Source organism: Danio rerio, chromosome 20 (genome assembly GCF_049306965.1).
Source record: "Danio rerio strain Tuebingen ecotype United States chromosome 20, GRCz12tu, whole genome shotgun sequence".
NCBI lineage: Eukaryota > Metazoa > Chordata > Actinopteri > Cypriniformes > Danionidae > Danio > Danio rerio.
Genome location: NC_133195.1, coordinates 55,146,477 through 55,170,996, shown reverse-complemented (window position 1 = coordinate 55,170,996; position 24,520 = coordinate 55,146,477). Strand labels below are relative to the sequence as shown.

Below are 24,520 nucleotides of genomic sequence, written 5' to 3'. Positions count from 1 at the left end.
ATGTTTCCCAGAGATGGGTTGCGGCTGGAAGGGCATCCGCTGCGTAAAAATGTGCTGGATAAGTTGGCGGTTCATTCCGCTGTGGCGACCCCGGATTAAAAAAGGGACTAAGCCGACAAGAAAATGAATGAATATCATGCTCTGACTCCCTCGTGTTGACTTGAAGTCCATTTAAAGCCCTTGCTCACTAATAAGGGCACATATCAAATGTAAGATCATGTTTTCATGGTCTCTGTGAGTAATGAGACATGATGAGATCTCTATTCATATATCAGGAGTCAGATTATCCAATCAGCTTCGTATAACGTAATTAATTAGTTAAATTAGGAGTGTAGTGAAGTCACACACACACATTTATAATGTAACTGTTATTAATACACACGCCATGTGTGAGAAAGTGTATGATAACCTGATGTAATGCTCGCCGCTAAAAACGCTGAGGCTTTAACAAGCATAAAATTATATTTAGGTGTGTGTGTCAGTGGAAAACCTGACGTCACAGTGAGATATTTACAGGTCCGAAGAAGAGGAAGCGAGCAGCCACTTCCTGTCGCACTGCTGTAAACAAAACACACTGCTGTCTGAAGTACTGCATTCGATTTCTTTTCAGCTCAGTCCCTTTATTAATGGGGTCGCCACAGCGGAATGAACCGCCAACTTATCCAGCATTTGTTTTACGCAGCGGATGCCCTTCCAGCTGCAACCCAGCTCTGGGAAACATCCATACACACTCATTCACACACATACACTACGGACGATGTAGCTTACCCACCTATAGCGAATGTCTTTGGACTGTGGGGGAAACCGGAGCACCCGGATAAACCCATGCCAACATAGGGAGAACATGCAAACTCCACACAAAAATGCCAACTGGTCCAGCTGAGACTCACTGGATATTGTCTCTTTCTCAGGCCATTCTCTGTAAACCCTAGAGATGGTTGTGCGTGAAAGTCCCAGCAGATCAGCAGTTTCTGAAATACTCAGAGCAGCCCGTCTGGCAACAAACAACCATGCCACGTTCAAAGTCACTTAAATCCCCTTTCTTCCCCATTCTGATGCTCGGTTTGAACAGCAGCAGATCGTCTTGACCATGTCTACATGCCTAAACGAATTGAGCTGATTAGAAATTTGTGTTAATGAGAAGCTGGACGGGTGTACCTAATAAAGTGGCCGGTGAGTGTATTTCCTGCTTTGTTTTTTTATGATTATCTCTGAGCTCGACATTATGAGAACACAAGCAGGAGTCTGCAGCGTTTGTGCTTCATGATTGAGTCAGTGTGTGTTTTTGAACAGCAACATGTTCAGATGGTCATGAGTAACACACACACACACACACACACACACACACACTCAAACCATCTGTCTGGTCTGTTTACAGCGTGTCAAAACATGCTGTTCATCTCCTGATTAATATTTACTGTATATTTTTCACTCGTATTTTACTTTTAAAGGTGTCATTTTGACTCAGTTGTTTTTTCAATTTATTGTCATGATTGAGATTTTGAAATAAAGAGCAAATAATTGATGTTACACTCATGTATTGGGTCAAAAATTAAAGGTTAGAGCAGTGGTCAACAAACTTGTTCCTGGAGGGCCGGTGTCCTGCAGATTTTTGCTCCAACCCTAATCAAACACACCTGAACCAGCTAATCAAAGTCTTACTATACTTGAAACACCCAGGCAGGTGTGTTGAGGCAAGTTGGAGCTAAACCCTGCAGGGACACCGGCCCTCCAGGACCGAGATTGGTGACCCCTGGGTTAGAGTAAAATATGAACCCAGTGGTTGGTTTTGTGCACATTTCACTTAATTTTGGGTTGAATTTACCCAGCATTTTGTTTTGAGTGTAATTAATATGTAAATGATGCATCATATATTGCACGTTAATATACAATTTTAGAAGTGTTTATTATAATAACCTTTATTTAACCAGGTGAGTCAATTGAGAACCAGTTCTCATTTACAATGACGTCCTGGCCAAGAGGCAACATGAAAAGCAGATGCAGTAAAAAGCAGTAAGGACACAATACAATAACAATTTCACAAATGCAGATGATAACATATAAAACCAACAAACAAAAAAACTAAAAACAAGCACGGTGATCTTGAACTATTGACTGGATTGAATTTTTAAAAGATGATTTTAAGCTTTAAGGTCTGCTGCAGATGACTCCAAGCATCAGCAGCAGCAAACTGAAAACTGTATCAGCTCTTTTCAGAGAGTCCATACTCATTTTATATCATATTATTGATAGTATTTTAATTAATTTATCTACATAGTTTATTAGTTTAATGAACACATTATTTAAATGCATTTATTATTTGTTTAAATTTTCTTTTACATTTGTTTTTGCTCTATACATATTTAAAAATGTTTGTTTTTTAATGGCTGTAGTTTTACTTTTATTTTAAAATAATGAGTATTTATTGGTTTAGTAACTAAGTTTGTTTTAATCAAAAGTATTTTTTATTTTATTATATATATATATATATATATATATATATATATATATATATATATATATATATAAAATAAAAAATACTTTTCATTCTGAAAAAAAAATTACTAATTCATTTTTTTTTTCAGCTTAGTCCCTTTATTCATCAGAGATCGCCGCAGCTGAATGACCTGCCAATTATACCAGCATATGCTTTACACAGTGGATGCCCTTCCAGCTGCAACCCAGTACTGAGAAACAGCCATACACACTCACATTTACACACACACTCATACACCACGGCCAATTTAGTTCATCAATTCCCCTATAGCGCATGTGTTTGGACTGTGGGGGAAACCGGAGCACCCGGAGGAAACCCACGCCAACACGGGGAGAACATGCAAACTCCACACAGAAATGCCAACTGACCCAGCCGAGGCTCAAACCAGCAACCTTCTTGCTGTGAGGCAACAGTGCTGTGTTGCAATCTTTAAAAAAAAAAAAAATAATAATTGAAATTTAGTTTAAAAAATGAACTATGTGTGAACTATTATTAATATAGTTATATAAACTATAGTTTATTATATAAACTATAATTATTTAAATTATGGTTGGTCCATATTTGACCCAATGCTGGATTAAAAACAACCCAGCATTTTTGGAGTAAAATGCATCATGCGCGCCTCCTGCTGGACACAATAATCACACTGACACTGCATTTACAGGACTTTAATCAGCAGCTGGTCACTCGTTTATATACAGTGTGTGAATATATATATATATATATATATATATATATATATATATATATATATATATATATATATATATATATATATATATATATATATATATATATATATGCAATAAACAATAAACCTTTTTAATTTAATAGAATATTTACTCATACTCATTTAAACTATTGGAAATATTTTCCTTAAAAAACTTCTTAGAAAGCAACAGATTCACTCCAATATAAAAAATACTGGTTTGTTTTAACATAACAGTGGGTCAAACATGAACAAACTCACCTTTCGGGTAAAATGAAATGAACTATACTTATTAACTGTAAATATAAATTAACTAAAATTATTTAAATTATGGTTGGTTCATATTTGACCCAATGCTGGGTTAAAAACAAGCCAGCACTTTTTGTGTAAAGCCCCTGTGTAAAATGCATCATGCGCGCCTCCTGCTGGACATGATAATCACACTGACACTGCATTACAGGACTTTAATCATTTATATAGTGTGTAAATATACATATATGCTGGGTTAATGTGACCCAATATTGGGTAGATTCTTTCTAATAAACTTAAAGTACATGTTGATAACAAACAATAAACCTTTTAATTGACTAGAATATTTAATCATAATAAAACAAATAACCCATTTAAATGACTGGAAATATCTTCCTAGAGAGCCCCGGGTTCACTCTAAAGTTAAATATACTGGGTTGTTTTAACCCAACTGTAGGAGCCTATATGTTGACTTAAATGTAATTTGGGCTGTCACCACTTGGGGGCAATATGTGCACATAGGGTTTTAAAGTCGGTGTTTCTTGCATGAGAGAAGAAGACTTGAGGAAGGGAACGCATGCAGTTTTTACCACACCAAACTCACACACCTTTGAGGTCGCTAAAGGGTTCAAAATATTTAATTGCAAGTATGTATTTATAATAAGTTTAATAAAGTGAATTTAAACTTGAAGAGGAAGCAAGACTGGACATTGGTTGTGTGCGTAAAAACATGCGTTGAGATGCTAAGCCTTCGACAATAAGCTGCTGCAACAATAGTAAAAACTCAGTTCCCGTTGGATTGATGAGCGGCTTGAATGGAACGAAGATTAAAGGAACCAGCTTGCTGTGGTTGAGTTTGCAACGCTGACACGGACACACAATAAGGAAGAACGGTGGGTGCTGTTTATGTATGTTTAAAGGCTTCATGTAATGGAATGTGAAGTTTTGGATCAAACGGAGACATGCTGTGCTGATAGTTTGTGCTGGTTGTGTTGTTCATGGATGAAAAGGAAGAATCAGGTTGTGAAATGGCTGCTGATGTTGATGGTGAAAAGGTTGTTTCGGAAAACGTTGCAAATGATGATGGTGTTGCTAATGAAGATGTGTCGTCTAAGAGAGTGAGAAAATTGACTGCAAAGGGGGTGACTTTGCTCTTTGAAAATTTGCAAAAGTCTAGAAAACAGAACTTGACTCAAGTAAACAAAATCAAACAAAATGTGAATGATATAATTTCTCTTAAAACCACAAGTGAAACAGTACTCAATGTGGAAAAGCAAATGAAGAAGTTTGTCAAGTATTGTGAAAAGGCTGAAGATTTGCATAATGCAATTGTGGAAATGCCAATACCCCAGGATGAGTTTGATAAGCAAACAAAATGGTTCAATGCTAAAATGGCAGAAAATCTGTGTTTTAAGAAGGAAATTACTGAATGGTTGACTGATGCTGGAAAGTCATGGAGTGTGGATAAAGCCTGCGATGCTTCATCTGCTGTAAGCAGTGACATAGGACCTGATGACAGTATTTCAAATGTGTCTACAAACCAATCCCAACGTAGTAAAGTATCAAAAGGTTCAGCAAGTACTTCAAGTATGACTTCTTCTGCACGAATAAAAGTAATGGCAGAAAAGGCTGCATTACTACAACATGCTGCTGCTATGGAGAAGAGACATCTTTTAGAGGAGGAAGAAGAAAGACTTCACATTCAAAGTGAAAAACTCAAAAGACAAAAGGAACAACTCATGCTGAATGCAAAAATAGCAGCCACTGATGCAAAGTTGTCTGTTTTAAAAACCAGTGAAGTTGGAAGCAATAAAAAAGCACCATCTGATGACTCAAAGAGTAAAAAATCTCACTCATTGAAATCTGATTTACAAGTACATCTACCTGGTAATTCTACTCAAGTTGCAATGCACTGTACAACCACACAACAAGCTGCAAGCATTCAGGATGGCACAGCTGGTGTTCAAAGTAATCCAGTCTCTTATTCTCAATTACAAGATCATTCTTCACAATCTCATGCCCATCTACAAACTGATACAGGACAAAGTATTCTGTATAACATCATGCAGCAACAGGCAAACATAACAGCTCAGCTTGTGCACAGGGGGGATGTGACTCCATTACCTCCTCGAATAATTCCAATCTTTGATGGAGATCCCTTACAGTTTGCTGCCTTCATTCAAGCTTTTGAGAATGGGATCGAAAGAAAGACCACAAATGCACAGGATTGCTTGTTTTATTTAGAACAGTACACTAGAGGACAACCGAGGGAGTTGGTCAGAAGTTGCCATCATATGTCAGCAGAACAAGGATTCTGTAAAGCCAAGAATTTGTTGAAGGAGCACTTTGGGAATGAATTAAAAATAACTGCAGCCTATATGGAAAGGGCATTGAACTGGCCTTTAATAAAACCTGATGACATTAGTGGTTTGCAAGCATATGCTTTGTTTCTGAGAGGGTACTGCAATGTAATGGTAAACTTGCAGTATATGGATGAAATTAATGTGTCATCGAACCTTAAAAATGTTATGATGAAATTGCCTTATCGCCTTAGGGAGAAATGGAGAACCAAAGCTTATGAACTGCAAGAACGGAATGGTTGTCGGCTTAAGTTTACAGATTTGGTGGACTTCATCGAACATCAGGTAAAAATTCTCACTGATCCTCTCTTTGGAGATATTAAAGACACACAAGCACCTATATCCCACAAAGCCAAAGTCAAGTCTGTACCTTTCAGTGGCAGGGGGCAAAATGCAGCTACAGTTGCTGTAGTCAACACTGTTGAAGGGTTTCAGTCTAAAGTCATCCCTTCACAGGACAGTTTTTCATCCTGTTATGCATGTAAAAAACCTCACGTTTTGGAGAAGTGCCCTGAGATTCAAAAAATGACTCACAGACAAAAGATTGATTTCTTGAAAACTCATGGAATTTGCTTTGCCTGTTTAAAATTTGGACACATTAGCAAACGGTGTACCAATGGCCAGATTTGTAGCATGTGTAGTCAGAAGCATCCTACTATACTGCATATTTCAGCTAAGGATAAACCTATTGAGGAGAAACAAGTGAGTAATGCTCTGGTTACATTGCAGACCTATGCTCATATTGGGGCCGGAGAACAGGATTGTTCTTTGTCCATTGTGCCTGTGCAGGTGAAATCCAAGCTTGGAGACTTTACAGTAACAACATATGCTTTCTTGGATCCAGGGAGCACTGCCACTTTTTGTACCGAAGGGCTTATGCGGAAGTTAAAGATGATTGGAACAAAGAAGCGGATATTGCTTCGAACAATGGGGCACGAAAATGTGGTAAATACATCTGTGCTCACTGGATAGGAGATCTCTGGATTATCTGACGGTAAATTCATGGATTTGCCAGAAGTCTTGACTCAGAAGACAATACCTGTAAGTAAAGATAATGTGCTTGATCCAGAAGATTTAAGGAAATGGAGGTATTTGGATGATGTCAAAATTCCAAAACTAGATGCTGAAGTTGAATTGCTAATTGGCACAAATGCTCCAAAGCTCTTAGAACCATGGGAGATCATCAATAGTGAAGGTCAAGGACCCTATGCCGTTAAGACCCTATTGGGGTGGGTCATAAACGGTTTTGTAAAGGAAGCAAATGACAGACGGAAGATTGGCTTTCAGTCAGTCACTGCTAATAGGATTTCTGTTACCAAGCTGGAAGAGCTATTGGTTGCTCAGTATAATCATGATTTTGGGGAGAAATCTTCAGAGGATGATTTCAAAATGTCTAGAGAAGATCAAAGGTTTATGGAGATAATGGAACAGTCAATTAGCATTGAAAATGGTCACTATTGTATTGACCTACCCTTCAGAAAGAATGATGTCATCATGCCTAATAATAGGTGCCTTGCAGAACAACGGTTAAAGGGCTTAAAAAGGAAGTTCAGTTGCAACCAGGAATTTCAAAAGGAGTACACCGCCTTTTTTGCTGATGTTATCGATAAGGGGTATGCTGAAGCAGTACCACAAGATCAGTTACTACGAGATGATGGTAAGGTGTGGTATATCCCACATCATGGGGTCTACCATCCTAAAAAGAAGACCATTAGAGTTGTGTTTGATTGCAGTGCAGTTTTTAAAGGAGTGTCCTTGAATTCACAATTGCTACAAGGCCCAAATCTCACCAACACATTGTTGGGTGTTTTGACCAGGTTTAGACAAGAACATGTGACTTTGATGGCAGACATTCAGGCAATGTTTCATCAAGTAAAGGTGTCACAGAAGAATGTGGATTTTCTTCGTTTCCTATGGTGGCCCAACGGTGATATTACGAAAAGCTTCAAAGAATACAGAATGAAAGTCCATCTGTTTGGAGCTATTTCATCACCAACCTGCAGCAATTTTGCTTTGAGAAAGCTTGCAGAAAATTACAAGGATTGCTTTCCAGCCAAAGCGTTGAATTCTATCCTGCATAACTTTTATGTAGATGATTGCTTATTATCTGTTCCCACAGAAAGAGAGGCACTTCAAATGGTCAAAGACTTAACTGCAGTCTGTTCCAAAGGAGGATTCCAGTTGTGCAAATGGATAAGCAACAGCCGTAAGGTGTTAGCAAATATCCCAGAAGAGTGTCTGGCAAAGTCAACGAAAGATCTCAACCTGGATAAAGACAATCTACCTGTAGAAAGAGCGCTCGGGTTGTATTGGTGTATAGAATCTGATGCATTCATGTTCAAGATTGCTGTTAGTGAAAGACCACACACAAGACGAGGCGTTTTGTGTATTGTGAGCTCTATTTATGATCCCTTGGGATTTCTTGCACCTCTAATACTCCCTTCCAAGTTGCTATTACAGGAATTGTGCAAAAGAAACATCGGATGGGATAGCGAGATGCCACAAACCCTTTCACGCCAATGGTCTGAGTGGCTGCAAGATCTCAACAAGATAACCATGGTGAAAGTTGACAGATGTATCAAGTCAAAGGATTTTGGAATGATCAGGACAGCTCAGTTGCATCACTTTTCAGATGCAAGTCAATGTGGTTACGGCACTGTTTCCTACTTGCGTCTGGAAGATGAAACTAAAAAGGTGAGACTTTCCTTCATGCTTGGAAAATCTAGAGTTGCTCCTTTGAAACAAATAACTATACCAAGGCTTGAACTTGCAGCTGCTGTTTTAGCAGTCAGAATTGACCTGATGCTTAGGAAGGAACTCCAATTAGACCTAGATAAGTCTGTGTTTTGGACAGACAGCCAAACTGTACTGAAGTACATTGCCAATGATGCCAAAAGGTTTCATACATTTGTTGCAAATAGAGTATCGGTCATCAGGGATGCAACAGATGTTGAACAGTGGAGACATATTGGTACAAGATTGAATCCTGCTGATGATGCCTCTAGAGGCATGTCTATTGAAAACTTCTTGAAGTCCAGCAGATGGATACAGGGTCCAGATTTTCTGTTAGAAGCTTCGGAAGAATGGCCACTGTCCTCTTTTGACCAAACTTTGATGAATGATCCCGAGGTAAAAAGGGATACAGTGGTAAATGCTGCTATTTCAAACTGTCCTGACAGTGCTACTCATCAACTCTTGAACTATTTTTCTGATTGGACAAAACTGAAAATAGCAGTGGCATGGATTTTAAAGTTTAAAGATGTTCTTTTGAAGCTCAAACAACAAAGAAAATGCATTCAGTCCTCATTCAATTCTGGAACGAACAATTCTACAGTAGAACAGAACAAAGTGGATGAGGAAATGAAAAGGTTTCGAACTGGATTCTTTGGTCAAAATCTTACACCAGATGATCTTTCTCGAGCAGAATCAGCAGTTATTGGATTTTCTCAACGTGAAGCATTCAAAAAAGAAATTTCTTCCTTGCAAAGTGGAACATCTGGAGTTAAAAGGAGTAGTAACCTTTACAAGCTTGATCCAGTATTGATCGATGGTTTACTTCGAGTGGGTGGAAGACTTAGTAGAGCAGCAATACCAGAGGAGACAAAAAGACCAGTTATTCTACCGAAAGAACATAATGTATCCAAACTTATCATGCAACATGTTCATAGACAACTAGGTCATGCAGGGAGAAACCACATGTTGTCAACTTTACGAAAGAGGTACTGGATTATTAATGCAAACTCTGCTTGTAGGAAAGTAATCTCTGAGTGTGTTGTGTGTCGACGATTTCAAGGCAAAGTTGGGGAACAAAAAATGGCTGACTTGCCAAAGGAAAGGATTACATCGGATCTTCCTCCCTTTTCCAACACTGGAGTGGATTACTTTGGACCTGTTGATGTGAAGAGAAGTCGCAGTGTCGTTAAAAGATATGGAGTTTTGTTTACGTGTATGGCCAGTCGAGCAGTACACCTTGAAGTAGCCTATTCCCTGGATACAGATTCTTGCATAAATTGCATTCGTCGTTTTATGTGTCGTCGTGGCCAAGTATTGCAGCTAAGATCTGATAATGGCACTAATTTTATTGGAGCAGAGAAAGAGCTTAGAAATGCTTTGAAGAGTTTGGATCATGATAAAATTCAGCGTACCTTTCTATCAGAAGGAATAAAATGGATCTTTAATACACCTGCAGGATCACATCATGGAGGCGTATGGGAGAGGCTCATTCGTCTTGTAAAGAAGGTGTTGCACTCTACACTTCGACAACAATGTTTAGATGATGAGGGCTTTCACACTATTCTTTGTGAAGCCGAAGCTATTCTTAATGACCGTCCCATCATAAAGCTTTCTGATGATCCAAATGACTTGGAAGCACTTACGCCGAATCACATCTTGCTGTTGAGATCAAAGCCATGTCTTCCTCCAGGACTTTTCCAAAAAGACGATTTGTATATCAGACGTAGATGGCGACAAGTCCAATACTTGTCTGATTTGTTTTGGAAAAGGTGGATAAAGGAATACCTTCCACTATTACAGGAAAGACAAAAATGGAGGAAGCCACATAGAAACTTCAATGTTGGTGACATAGTGGTTATCATGGATCCAACTGCTCCACGTGGTTCCTGGTCACTAGGCAAGATCACTCAGACATATCCTGATAAAAAGGGATTTGTCCGCTCTGTACAACTGAAGACAAAAACAGGATTGCTGGAAAGACCAGTTTCCAAAATCTGCCTGTTATTAGAAAAAACAATGGACTGATCCATAAAGAAGTAGTACACATACACCTTTTTTGGCTCCTTTGATAATTTAAGAGATTAATTGTAGTTGCACACCAACAATTATGGGGCCGGCGTGTAGGAGCCTATATGTTGACTTAAATGTAATTTGGGCTGTCACCACTTGGGGGCAATATGTGCACATAGGGTTTTAAAGTCGGTGTTTCTTGCATGAGAGAAGAAGACTTGAGGAAGGGAACGCATGCAGTTTTTACCACACCAAACTCACACACCTTTGAGGTCGCTAAAGGGTTCAAAATATTTAATTGCAAGTATGTATTTATAATAAGTTTAATAAAGTGAATTTAAACTTGAAGAGGAAGCAAGACTGGACATTGGTTGTGTGCGTAAAAACGTGCGTTGAGATGCTAAGCCTTCGACAATAAGCTGCTGCAACACCAACAGTGGGTCAAACATGAACAAACTCACTCACCTTTTGAGGATAATAAAATCAATTAAAACTAAGTTGAAAAAAAGAACTATACTTATTATCTAACACTATAAATTAACTAGTTTAACTTATGGCTGGTCCTCATTTGACCCAATGTTGGGTTAAAAACAACCCAGCATTTTCTGTGTAAAACACATGTGCGCCTCCTGCTGGACACAATAATCACACTGACACTGCATTTACAAGACTTGAATAAGCAGATGGTCACTTGTTTATATACAGTGTGTGTGTGTGTGTGTGTGTGTGTGTGTGTGTGTGTATATACACACACTTATATATATATACATGCTTATAACAAATAAACAATAAAACTTTTTAATTTACTAGAACATTTACTCAATAAACCAAATGGCCCATTTAAATGACTGTAAACATTTCCTTAAAAAAGTCCTCCTAGAAAGCAACAGATTCACTCTAATATAAAATATACTGGGTTGTTTTAACCCAACAGTGGGTCAAACATGAACAAACTCACCTTTCGAGTAAAATAAAACCAATTAAATTTAGTTAATTAAAAAAAAAGTTAGTTAAAAAATGAACTATACTTATTACCTAAAAGTATCAATTATCAATTAAAATTATTTAAATTATGGTTGGTCCATATTTGACCCAATGTTGGGTTAAAAACAACCCAGCATTTTCTGTGTAAAAGGCATCATGTGCGCCTCCTGCTGGACACAATAATCACACTGACACTGCGTTTACAGAGCTTTAATCAGCAGCTGGTCACTCGCTTTTTATATATCTGCTGGGTTGAAAAGTACTGGGTTGATGTGAGCCAACATTTGGAAAATTATCGAGTGTAATATAAAAATTTTACCTTTTTATTTCATAAAGCCGACCCCAACAATTATAATAAACCTTTTAATCGACTAGAATATTTACTGATAATAAACCAAATAACCCATTTAAACGGCTGGAAATATTTCACTTTAAAAACCATTTGACTTCAGCTCCTAGAAAGCGACAGGTTTACTCTAAAATTAAATATACTGGGTTGTTTTAACCCAACAGTAGGTCAAACATGAACAAACCTAACTCCTGGGTAAAAAAATAATTTAAATGTAACTAAAAAAATTAACTATGATTACTATAACCACAAACTAACTATAATTATTTTAACTATGGTAGGTCCATATTTGACCCAATGCCGAGTTAAAAACAACCCAGCATTTTCTGTGTAAAACGCCTCCTGCTGGACACAATAATCACACTGACACTGCATTTACAGGACTTTAATCAGCAGACAGTCACTCGTTTATATACAGTGTGAGGATATACACAGATGCTGGGTTAATGTAACCCAATATTGGGTGAATTCTTTTTATAAAACAAAGTACGTGTTTACTCTGGCATATTCAAGAACATATACTGTAAAAAAACTTTCTTTACTGTACAAAAGGGAGTAAACCTGTTTAAATGGAAATCCTCTTCACATGTAGAGCGCCTCAGTTTGTCAGTTCAGTAATGGCCGTCTGTATTTTGTGCTGCTTCTTTTTTCGTTTCATCCTTATCTGCAGGAGGACTTCTTTCTCAGCGATTGCAGCGACTCGACAGTATTCTCTCACTGCAAATACGACACAAACACACACATGAGAAACGCATCAATACACACAACAGCTCATGTTCACGTCAGGAATCACATGCAGCATTTTAAGGCAATGAAAAAAACTACCATTGTCACTTTACTTCCCCAGAGATATTAAAAGAAGATACTTTGAAGAATGCTGACAAGTAAAATCCTGTAACCATTGACTTTGATAATGACTTTGTCACAATACTTCCCCAGAGCTCTTGTATGCCAGAAGTTGCTTTAATATTATGTCAGTATGATGACACATTTTCAATCTAAACAGAATATTTCAAAAGAAGATACTTTGAAGAATGCTGAAAACCTGTAACCATTGACTTCAATAACTAGTTTGTCACTATACTTCCCCTGAGTTCTTGTATGCTAGAAGTTGCCTAAATATTATGTGAGTTTAATGATGAATTTCCAACTGAAACAGAATATATCAAAAGAAGATACTTTGAGGAATGCTGAGAAGTGAAATCCTGTAACCATTGACTTTGATAATGACTTTTTGTCACTATACTTCTCCACAATTTTTGTATGCCAGAAGTTGCCTAAATATTATGCGAGTATGATGATGCATTTATAACTCAAACGGAATATCAAAAAAAGAAGATACTTTGAAGAATGCTGAAAAGTGAAAAGAATATTTCAAAAGAAGATACTTTGAAGAATGCTGAAAAGTGAAAACCTGTAACCATTGACTTGTATTGACTTTTAAAAACACTGCTGTAGCCACTGAGCCACTAAGTATTGTTCTTATGATGTTTTTCAATAGGAAGAAAACGCAAATTACTTCCAAACACTTCAGATATAGTCTGTGTTAGTAAATGTAAGACTATTGATGAAATCCAGGCGTAACACTTCATGACAATGCTTCAGATGACTGTTCTAGAGCCTACAGCTAATCAATCTGACAGATTCTGAAGTGCATTACAGCTCTAAAGAAAAATATAAATGATCTTAAATAAAACAAATACACTTATAGAGATGGTATACAAGCATATAATTTCACTCATTTCCCAGAGATGGGTTGCGGCTGGAAGGGCATCCGCTGCGTAAAAACTTGCTGGATAAGTTGGCGGTTCATTCCGCTGTGGCGACCCCGAGTTAATAAAGGAACTAAGCCGACAAGAAAATGAATAAATGAATAATTTCACTCAGCTTGGAAATAGAGGCAACTTGAACGGTTTGTGAGCACAATTAAGTGCACACAGCATGCCATATCATCTGATAATTGCAGGAAATAATTCCAAAAGGCAACTGACTGCTTAAAGAAACATTAACCAAAACAAAAATACCATGTATATGCCGAGCTCAGCGGCTAATATAGCCGGAATCAGCTGAGGTGAAAAGACACCGAGCAGCGAGACCTAGGGGTCACTCAAGTGGCCACGTCCATAATCATGCAGGCTTAATAGAACATCAAGTTTTTTTTTTTTTTTTTACAAATGAGTTATAAAAAAAATCCCCCCCTCACAGTTGTCATGAAGGGTAATCATAGCTATATACACCAAAGCCATCTTTTGTACGGGGATGTAAACATGTTTTAATCAGCTGTAAATATGGCCAATTTCCCACTGCAGTCAGAAATCACCTGGACTTCCTGCAGTTCTCCTGGACTTGATTTGCAGTTTCAGTAACTTCAGTACTGGCTTCCCGAGGGAGAGCAGGAAGTTGGCGCTTGGATTGTACGAATTCATATGAATTAGCCACTAAATCAAAAAGCTATGAATTGCTGTGAGATTGTGTTGTCCTCAGGATCCAGCTCTATGTTTTATGTTGATTGTATTAAAACAAAGAAAACAATCTGAAGTTGTTGTTTTTAAGTTATATATACCATGATTTTACCAGGCCAGCCCACTTGGGATTAGATTTTCCTCCATGTGGCCCCTGAGCTAAAATGAGGTTGACACCCTTGAGCTAAACAATCCGTGCTCTGACATCAAAAGAAAATGGGTGCAGGCCAAAAGTGTTAGTGTGAAAGCACCCTGAGTGTTTGTTTGAACCAGATCCTTTGGTTAAAGGGTCACGAAACACCAAAACACATGTGTTTGAGCTGTTGACAGTGGTATATGTGTCCCACACTGCTAAAAACACTATCAGGACACCTATATTTCACTAAAAAGTGTAAATTGGTTGTTTTTTGCGTTATTTTAAGCAAATTCGTACTTCCGGTTTGAAACTAATTTTTGAAGCTGCGTCACGGTCATGACATAATAGCGTGTATTCCAGCGTGCAGACTGGACGTCTGTGCCTGTGAGTATAGCTGCGTCCCAAATGGCACACTATACACTATGCACTCATGCACTATGTACTTATGCACTTACACACTCAACAGGATAGTATATGTATGTAGTGTCGTCCCAAATGGCACACTAATGTTTTTTTTACTAAACGGAAATTCAAACCGTTTCCCTGATGACGTTTGACGGTTGCCAAATTAGTGAAATAAACGACCGAATTATCAAATAATACCTATCGTGAGAATTGCCGCATTCACCATCGGGAGGCGCTATAATCACTCTCGTAGGAGAATTTTGCTTTCACTATCCAAAATAAATAAAGTTATCCAACATGTGCGTCCGATAGCTCCGCCCTTTCCGCTACGTAAGCAAACCTGCGGTCGTTGAGTGCGTGAAGTGTCCATCAATACACACTTCATTTTAGCGGCTGAATGAGTGCATCATCCGGGTAATTAAAGTGCACTTATTATTTTAAGAGTTTTCAGTGTGAACACACTACTTACACTATTTATACTACAAAATGGCGTAGAATAGTGCATAAGTATGCGATTTGGGACGCAGCTTGTGTCTTATTACGTCTTACAGTGTGTTGCATTAATGCATGAGTAAGGCTTGGTTCAAACCAATCAGCGCGCTCTATTGTGCAACTTCATTAATATTCATTACTGTCACAGTGTTTAGACGACAGAGACGCCACGTTGTGTTGGCAAAACAAGCGTGAAGTGTTGCTTTTATAGTTTGCTGCAGTTAAGTTTTGTTTTCATTTTCTCTCTGTGAGAGCTCAGCTGGAGTCACGTGTGGATTAACAGTGTACGCGACGCTCGACAACAATAACTTACGTGTCTAAGGAGGATTATTGTTTACCTGAGAGCTGTTCTCATCTGCAAACGCTGAAATCCGGATACGCTTGTAGTCTTCTCTTCATAAAGACGCGGCTCTAGTTGCTGGTGATTGTCCTGTCTCTACAGATTTGGTAAGTGAGCGACCAGTGCTCTTTGTTTATTCAGTTTGTTCGTATCGAACTAAGTTAACTATTGCACAGAGTGTAAACATGTTAGCACTACAACCAAACTTTAACCTCATGTAGGGTTTTTACCGCATTTTGTAACCGGAATAACACAAGCGGCTTTCTGACACTACCTGCCGTGTGCATCTAAGTTTCCGGGAAATGCGGAGGTTTTTTTCTCTCATTCGCCGTGCGGTATCAAACATTGCATGAAAAATACACGCTTAGAGCAGTTCCTCCAATCAAATATAACGTGTGTCGAGAGGGGCATGAATGAATTCCCTGAATGAAAGAGCCAAACTGCAGTTAAAGTCCAACGTTTAATAATTTGGCAAATAATTCGACTACAGATGTCCATGTAGGTTAAACACCATCACTTTCTATTTTGACTGAAACTCGCGCGTGCCCAAATAGACACTCCCACACCCTCCCACTTTAGTTCCTCCGACACTCCCCCCTAAACAGAGCTGGACACGCCCACTTTTCTGACTTTTTCCAAAGTAGAGGTGTGAAAACACCCTGCTGAAACGAGGGGGTTTCATGGCCCTTTAAGTGTGCAACCCCACTTACCTAGATTGCCCATGAGTTGTAACAGTATATCGACATTGATCTCTCCTCTGGAGGCTGTTATCAGTCTCACACTATTTTTGTCTATTTTCTGAATGTTGTGATAACACCATGGTGGAGTTGTTCTGTTATTAATTCAGCAAACAGGATTGTAAATATAATGAGTTGTTGCTCTCTCTCATTCACTGTGCTCTGAGTTTACCAACTATGACGACTTCTGCTGCTGAGAAACCCACAAATGTGAAAAGGCTCAACTATACACTCGTGGAAGTTTTGGACCTGCTCTACAGTGATATACTCAGCTGTTTTCATTGATGATCCTCAGACAGTCCTTCTTGATGATCATCATAAGTTTATGGTTGTCCATCCAGTCTTTGAGGCTGAGGAAGTCTCTGAAGTGTAAAGGTACCCAGAGCGAACGCCGCACCTTCCACTCCTTCTGTATAATCTCCTGCCACTTCCTGAAATCAACGTCAACACAACCAATGAGCAACAAAACACAACTGACACCTACTATTTATACAGCTGAATGCAAAAATATACACCCTCCTGTGAATATTTCCCAAATGCTGTTTAATTTAGACCCAACTTCCTAGCCCATTCTGTGGAACCTAATCTGCGCTCAAGTATTTTTGAAGCCATATCAATATACAGATGAAGCTGAGAGGATGGTACATTTGAGAAGTGTTCAGATCTACTACAGGGTTCAACGCTAAGGATTTTTTATACGGGTCCAATCAGGCCATTGGTTGAGATTTTTACTTAACAAAATTTTCACTGGCCCCACCAAAAAAAAAAACTAAAAAGTTAATAGCTATTTCTTAGCCACATATTTTAAATAATGGCAAAATTATGCCTGTGAATCTAGAATTTAAACATTTTAAATATGTCAATAAATGAACAATGAGCAAAATTCTAGATTTTATGCAAATGAAAGAGCGGTATGAAAAATGTGCTGGTATTTTAATGCAATTGTAAATAATTTTTATAAAAATGGCTTGCCAAACTGACAACTGTTTTTTGTTTTAATTTTTTCAGTTTCTAAATTTTGTTCTAATGTAATTGTCTGCTTCTAATACTTTAGAAACAGACGTTTTCATTGTTTACAGCCTCATTGTTTAATTTTGCCGCCATGTTGCCATCTTTTCGCTGTACTGGTTGTACAGGTTACAAAAAAAAAAAAAACGTGCTCAACTTTACTGGCCGATAGGGGCCAGTAACAATCCTGTCTACTGTCCCGAGTGTCTTTCATGCTGGCCCTGGGCCACCGGGCAGTCTTTATTGTTGAGCCCTGTACTATGTGGGGATTTTCATTTGTGTGATTTCCTTATCTTTAAATTGTTCAAAACCTGAGTTTCTGTCTTCTCACACAAAGGAAGATATTCTGAAGAATGCTCGTAAAAACGCCATTGACTTTCATAGAATCTTTTTGTTCTTACTATGGAGGTCAATGGCAGCTTTTATCCAGCATTCTGCAGAATATCTTGTTTTGTGTTAAACACAAGAGAGAAACTCAATAAAAGTTGATCTTTATTTGAGTGTAAGTATACAGAGAGGAAACTTTTTTTGGTGTATTTCCCTTTACATAAATAAATAAATAAATAAATAAATAAATAAATAGTGTATTTTTTCCCCTTAAAGGTTTTGTGAAAATAAAAATGTATAGTTTTTAAGATGTTCGTTTTAAGGATTTACACCCACTGGCCACTTTATTAGGTACACCTGTGCAACTGCTCATTAACACACATTTCTAATCAGCCAATCACATGGCAGCAATTCTATGTATTTAGGCATGTAGACATGGTCAAGAGAATCTGCTGCAGTTCAAAGCGAGCATCAGAATGTGGAAGAAAGAGGATTTAAGTGACTTTCAGAGACAGAAACACAATTTTCTACATCTTGTTTATATACACTATGAACAGCAGCTATGCTAATTATTCTCTTTATTCTCCATTTCCACCTGGGGATACTCATGCCGAGGTTCTCAGATTATGCAGAGTCACTGATTGGACCCAAGACCAGCGAGGAGATGATCCCAAGGTTTCCATATCCGGGACCAGGCCGTATCCTGAGCTGCTGCTGCTGCACTGTTGGTCATGGGGGAGTGGAGAGCATGAGACTGATTCCAGTGACGCTCCAGGGACAGACGAGTCTTCGCTGAGGCCAGCTTCCAGCCTCCACCGCTGAGACTGCAGCTCTGCACCAGACGTTTGGCGGCGGAGAAATTAAAATGGTCGTGCCCAACTGAGTCTGGTTCTCTTAAGGTTTTTTTTCTTCACTCTCCTATTGACAAAGTTTTTTTTCCCTTTTCACTGTCGCCACTGCCTCGCATGGTTCAGGATCTGAAAAGCGGCACATCGATGAATTTGCTCTTCAGTGTTTGGACTCTCAATAATGACTTCAAACCACACTGAACTGAGCTAAACTGAACTGAACTTAAACACTAAAACTGAACTACCCTGATCCAGTTACTATGACCATTTCTGTGAAGCTGCTTTGACACAATCTACATTGTAAAAGCGCTATACAAATAAAGCTGAATTGAACTGAATTTAATTGAACTTTGAACGTGGCATGGTTGTTGGTGCCAGACGGGCTGTTCTGAGTATTTCAGAAACTGCTGATCTACTGGGATTTTCATGCACAACCATCTCTAGGGTTTACAGAGAATGGCCTGAAAAAGAGGAAATATCCAGTGAGCGGCAGTTCTGTGGGCGCAAATGCCTTGTTTAAGCTAGAGGAGAATGGCCAGACTGGTTCCAGCTGATAGAAAGGCAACAGTAACTCAAATAAGCACTCGTTACAACCGAGGTCTGCAGAAGAGCATCTCTGAACACAACACGTCCAACCTTGAGGCGGATGGGCTACAGCAGCAGAAGACCACACCGGGTGCCGCTCCTGTCAGCTAAGAACAGGAAACTGAGGCTACAATTCACACAGACTCACCAAAACTGGACAATAGAAGATTGGAGAAACGTTGCCTGCTCTGATGAGTCTCCATTTCTGCTGACACATTCAGATGATCGGCTCAGAATTTGACATCAACATCATGAAAGCATGGATCCATCCTGCCTTGTATCAACCATTCAGGCTGGTGGTGGTGGTGTAATGGTGTGGGGCAGATTTTCTTGGCACACTTTGGGCTCATTAGTACCAATTGAGCATGGTGTCAACACCACAGTCTACCTGAGTATTGCTGCTGACCATGTCCATCCCTTTATGAGCACAGTGTTTCCATCTTCTGATGGCTGCTTCCAGCAGGATAACACACCATGTCATAAAGCGTGAATCATCTCAGACTGGTTTCTTGAACATGACAATGAGTTCACTGTACTCAAATGGCCTCCACAGTCACCAGATCTCAATCCAATAGAGCAGCTTTGGCATATGGTGGAACGTGAGATTGGCATCATGGATGTGCAGCCGACAAATCTGCAGCAACTGCGTGATGCTATCATGTCAATATGGAGCAAAATCTCGGAGGAATATTTCCAGTTTCTTGCTGAATCTATGCCATGAAGGATTAAGGCAGTTCTGAAGGCAAAAGGGGGTCCAACCCGATACTAGTAAGGTGTACCTAATATAGTGGCCGGTGAGTGTATATATGCTTCAAAACATTAAGAAATTTACATGTAGGATATATAAACCTTGATATACATCCAAAGCTTACAGTTTGTCACTTTAGTCTAAATGGATTAATTTGACGTCACCTCATACTTCAGCTTCTCATCAAACCTTCTGACCAATCGAATGCGCTATAGTGTCTGACATGCCCCGCCCTTTTCTTATCATTAGCTTTTCATTTGATCTGCTTGAGCTCAACCACTCTCACTGGCAGAGCTGTGAGAAATACAAAACACTATTGACTGTTCTTTTAAAAAGGGGAGTGGCTACTCTAGGTCCCGCCCTCTCTTCGCGTTTCAGTTGAGATTACGTCAAACATCGAATAAAAATGCATATTTAAAAGCACTTCACCGGACTGTTAACAATGCCATTTTGACTCACTCGGACTTATTTTCCAGAATATTAAATGACATTAACAAAAACTTACTTCTTTCTAATTTTCTTCAAACATGTCAAAAGGCAGTCCCAAGCCCTAATATCAGTTTTCCAGCTGGAAAACTCCAGAAGGTCCATACAAACAGCGAGAGCTTCTTCAGTGTCACTCCTTTCCACTAGAAAAGCAAGCAGAAACACTTTTAAAGTCTCTAATTTGACACATTTCAGGCAGTGACAGTGACGAGTAATGCAGTAAACAACAACAACAACACATGCACCACAGACTACACAGAACATCCTCATAGACTGTGTAACCAATACCAATTCATTAATTCACTGATTTCCCTTCAGCTTAGTCTCCATTTCAGAGGTCGCCACAGTGGAATAAACCACCAACTATACCAGCATATGTTTTACACAGCGGATGCCCTTCCAGCGTACAGGGAAACACTCACACACACTCAAACACTAGGCCCAATTTAGTTCATCAATTCCCCTATAGCACATGTGTTTGGACTGTGGGGGAAACCGGAACACCCGGAAGAAACCCACGCCAACACAGGGAGAACATGCAAACTCCACACAGAAATGCCAAACCAGTGACCTTCTTGCTCTGAGGCGACAGTGCTAACCACTGAGCCACCGTGACACCCCCAATACCAGCTCACTTTGAGAAAAGATGGTTCACACTTATGCCGAGTTCAGACTGCATGATTTTCAAAGTAGTCGTGTCACAGATGTTTTCACACTGCATGACTATCTGGGCTAGCGTTTCGTCGCTGCTTTGTTTACACTGCAAGATGGATCGGCGACAGGGATTTTCACATTGCATGACTTTACTAAAGGAAGAATCGCCGGCCACTTTGTCAAAACTACGTCTCACAGCCAAAAACACGTCGTATATCTTTTGTTATTAACTACATAATGAGAAAGAAGCTTTTAATGGGGTAGAACATGTACATGTTTGCTCATCTGGGTTTAAAGGGAATTAGCCATTTCTCCTCAACGTTGATAATAAACTAATTTCTTTCTGTATGAAACGTCAAACAGACACGGTTGCTCCTGAGTCCTGTCAAACCTCCACTAGTTTTTCCTCCATTTCGTGGGTCCAAATAAACTGAAAAAGAGCTCTTTTAACTTCTCCCCCAGCCTCCCGCTGGCCTGCAGCAGGTATACACACACGCACTCACAAGTGAATGCCGCTCTCTCATTGGCTGTAGGCGATCGCTGATGTTATTTTCAGTCAAAACTCAATTCACACGGCATGACTTGAATCGCCGACAGCTCCAGATATTCAGCATGTCAAATATCTCGCAGGCATCGGCGACTCATCTGTGATTCTCTCAGATCGCGTCTTTGATCGTTCATACTGTGTGATTGTCACTCACGAGCACGAGCACAGATTTGCCTGTGATTTCAGGCATTTGTCGGCGATTTCTCAAAACCTGTCGGCGAGACAAAATCGGGGCTAAAATCACGCAGTCTGAACTAGGTATTAGGTCAGACTGGAATCTGTGTTACCCCTTTGTACTTGCAGTATCTTGCAAGAAAATGTTTTGTTTTGTTCCTCCCCAAAAGTTCCTTCGGTCAACATGGGGATGAATCAGATGATTCATGATTTTTCGGAAAATCTGGAATCCGCTCTGGGATTTTTTGTGGAAATGTATATTAAAAGACTGTAATTTCTGCTATTTTCATTCTACATACAAGACTTGAATTAGTGCAGGGTTTCTATAGACATCAAGTCAAATGTTAGACTTTTTAAGAGCCTTTTAAGACCATATTGAGTTAAATTTCAGACTTACACAAGGCAAAACGCAAACGATTTGTTTAATGGAGAATTAAAAACCTTAAAAAAACATTTGTTACGGTAGGGAAGATAATTAAACCATTTAAATAAGAAAATAGAGTTTATAAATAAACATTTCTTAACTTTTATTGAAATATATTGCTAGGTTTTGGGTGGGTGTTGGGCCAATTGGGTATAGCTTTGTGTGGAGTTTGCATGTTCTCCCCATGGTTATGTGGGTTTCCTCAGGGTGCTCTGGTTTCCCCCACAGTCCAAACACATACGCTATAGGTGAACTGAGTAAGCTAAATTGGCCTTAGTGTATGTGTGTGAATGCAAGAGTGTATGGGTGCTTCCCAAAGATGGGTTGCAGCTGAAAGGGCATCCACTGTGTAAAACGTATGCTGGATAAGTTGGCGGTTCATTCCGCTGTGGAGACCCCTGATTAATCAAGGGACTAAGCTGAAAAAAATGAATAAATGAATGAATAATAATAATAATAATAAACCAAATAATACAAACTTATGTTAGGACAACAAGAAGGAATTAAGCTAACCAAACAGTTTTTACACATTTATGTGAATTAAACATAAAACAATGAACTTGTCACAAAAACCTCTAGAATTGTGTTGATGCAGCAAATTTTAAATAAGTAGTTTGAACAAACAGCAAACATCTTTTTTTTGACTGTATACCATTGTTTTATCATAGAACATTTTTAAATACATGTAAAAACATTATTATAATTCAATATTTTTATCAATTCAGTTTCTAATTTGTATCTATCTGTCACTTCCATCCATACATCAAAAAGATTTAAAATGCTAAATATATGTATATTTGGAAATTATTTAATTATTGGAGATTTTTTAGGTTGCTTAAATTCTATACAAGTTATTGTTTTAATTAAACTAATCAAGCAATTTATTTAAATTTGTTTTAAGATTGCTGATGTTCACAGTAGGTAATGGGATGCCATGGTTCTCAATATTAAACCGTACGGTACGACCTCCACGGTTCAATACGCGCTTGTGAATTGCAGTTTTCTCGGTTTTGCGCTTAAATAATTTATGTGCATTTTATATCTCCCCGAATTGACTGTGTGTGCCTGTAAATCCATTAGCTGAGATGAGGAAACTGTAAAGTTGAATAAACACGACGTTTATTTAGTAAGCACACTTTATTTCGTTCATTCCCTCCTCGCACACACACGAGACATCTTCAACTGAACTTTTTCCCTCATCAACCCCGCCCCTGCGCGCCCCTGCGCGCTTTCTCATTTGTAACCCGGATAACCTTCTTAGAGGTCAACAAAGTAGAGAGATAACAACATGTTAACAGAAACTCCTCCTGGCGAGTAAATATCCAATCACTATGCTCTAAAGTTAGGGGGCGCTTGACCATTATCCCACACTTTAACATGGCGAGCAGCGGTGAAGTGAGGCAATAGTACGAGGAAGCGCCGGCGAAGTGATGAAACAGTACGAGGAAGCGCCGGCATCTTTCAAATCTGTGGTGTGAGGACATTTCGGTTTTGCCGGTAAGTATAATGCCAATAAAAACGATGAACAAAAAATAAATGTGCAAGCATTGTTTTACACGTATAACCATGACTGCACATCTGCAGCGCCATCACCCAGTAATATCACTGTCTAAAGGAAGGACAGCAGAGAAGGTAATAAAGTCTAAACAGCAACAATCCCTCGCTGAATCTTTCAGCAAACAAACCCAACTGGTTCTGAGAGACACATAAAATAACAAAGGCAGTGCGGGTGTTTATGGCTAAAGATTTGCAGCCGTTTTCGGTGATTGGAGATGTGGGCTTCTGTCATCTTATAAAAGCACTCGATCCGCGTTACAGACTACAGTCTCGCAGTTTTTCAGCACCGAGATAGTTAAGAGGGGTTGTTGTTGCGCGCGTGCTGAAGAGCGGTGTTGTCGCCGCGCGCGTTCTGATCAGCTGTGTTGTCGCGCGCGTCCTCAAGAGCGGTGTTGTCGCGCGCCTACTGAAGGGCGGGACCGAAGGTGTGTCGCGTCGCGGGGGCACTTTTGATCATTTTGGAAGGGCACTTTCTATCCAAGACTAAAAAGGGCATGTGCACCGCCCCTAAGGGGGGCGCCAGAGTTCACAGGGGGGGCGCGGGAGAGGATAAGTATTGAGGTAGAAAAAGGCATAAAAATGCTCCACTATTATAAAGGGCTTTGCAATTAATCGAAAATACGATTTAGATTTCGGTTTCAAACGATTATAAAAAAGCATTAATCGAGATAAATGATTATTGCATCATATTTTGCCACG

The 24,520-nt window shown here is 39.1% G+C and overlaps 1 protein-coding gene and 2 long non-coding RNA genes across 9 annotated transcripts in view; 2 read left to right on the top strand and 1 right to left on the bottom strand.

The window, feature by feature from the left end:
• Positions 1–4,001: 4,001 nt before the first annotated feature.
• Positions 4,002–24,520, top strand: part of LOC141379470 (uncharacterized) — a 40,296-nt gene continuing 19,777 nt past the window's right edge. The window contains exon 1 of the long non-coding RNA XR_012396221.1: positions 4,002–4,348. This is a non-coding gene — a long non-coding RNA (uncharacterized lncRNA). The remainder of the gene's footprint in view (positions 4,349–24,520) is intronic.
• On the top strand, positions 5,765–10,912 carry LOC141379477 (uncharacterized). The gene is made up of 2 exons (XR_012396234.1): positions 5,765–6,100; positions 7,935–10,912. It is a non-coding gene; the product is annotated as an uncharacterized lncRNA (long non-coding RNA).
• The window catches only part of taf1a (TATA box binding protein (TBP)-associated factor, RNA polymerase I, A), a 60,873-nt gene continuing 48,614 nt past the window's right edge, over positions 12,262–24,520 (bottom strand). For 5 of the 7 annotated variants that reach the window (XR_012395640.1, XM_073932961.1, XM_005160890.5 and 2 more), the window contains 3 exon segments: positions 20,485–20,608; positions 16,737–16,894; positions 12,262–12,608 (listed from right to left, as the gene is read on the bottom strand). Coding sequence is in view for 6 of the 7 variants with exons in the window: in XM_073932961.1 (XP_073789062.1) it covers positions 12,490–12,608; positions 16,737–16,894; positions 20,485–20,608 (401 nt within the window). In the remaining variant the exon portion in view is untranslated. 7 annotated transcript variants of the gene reach the window in all.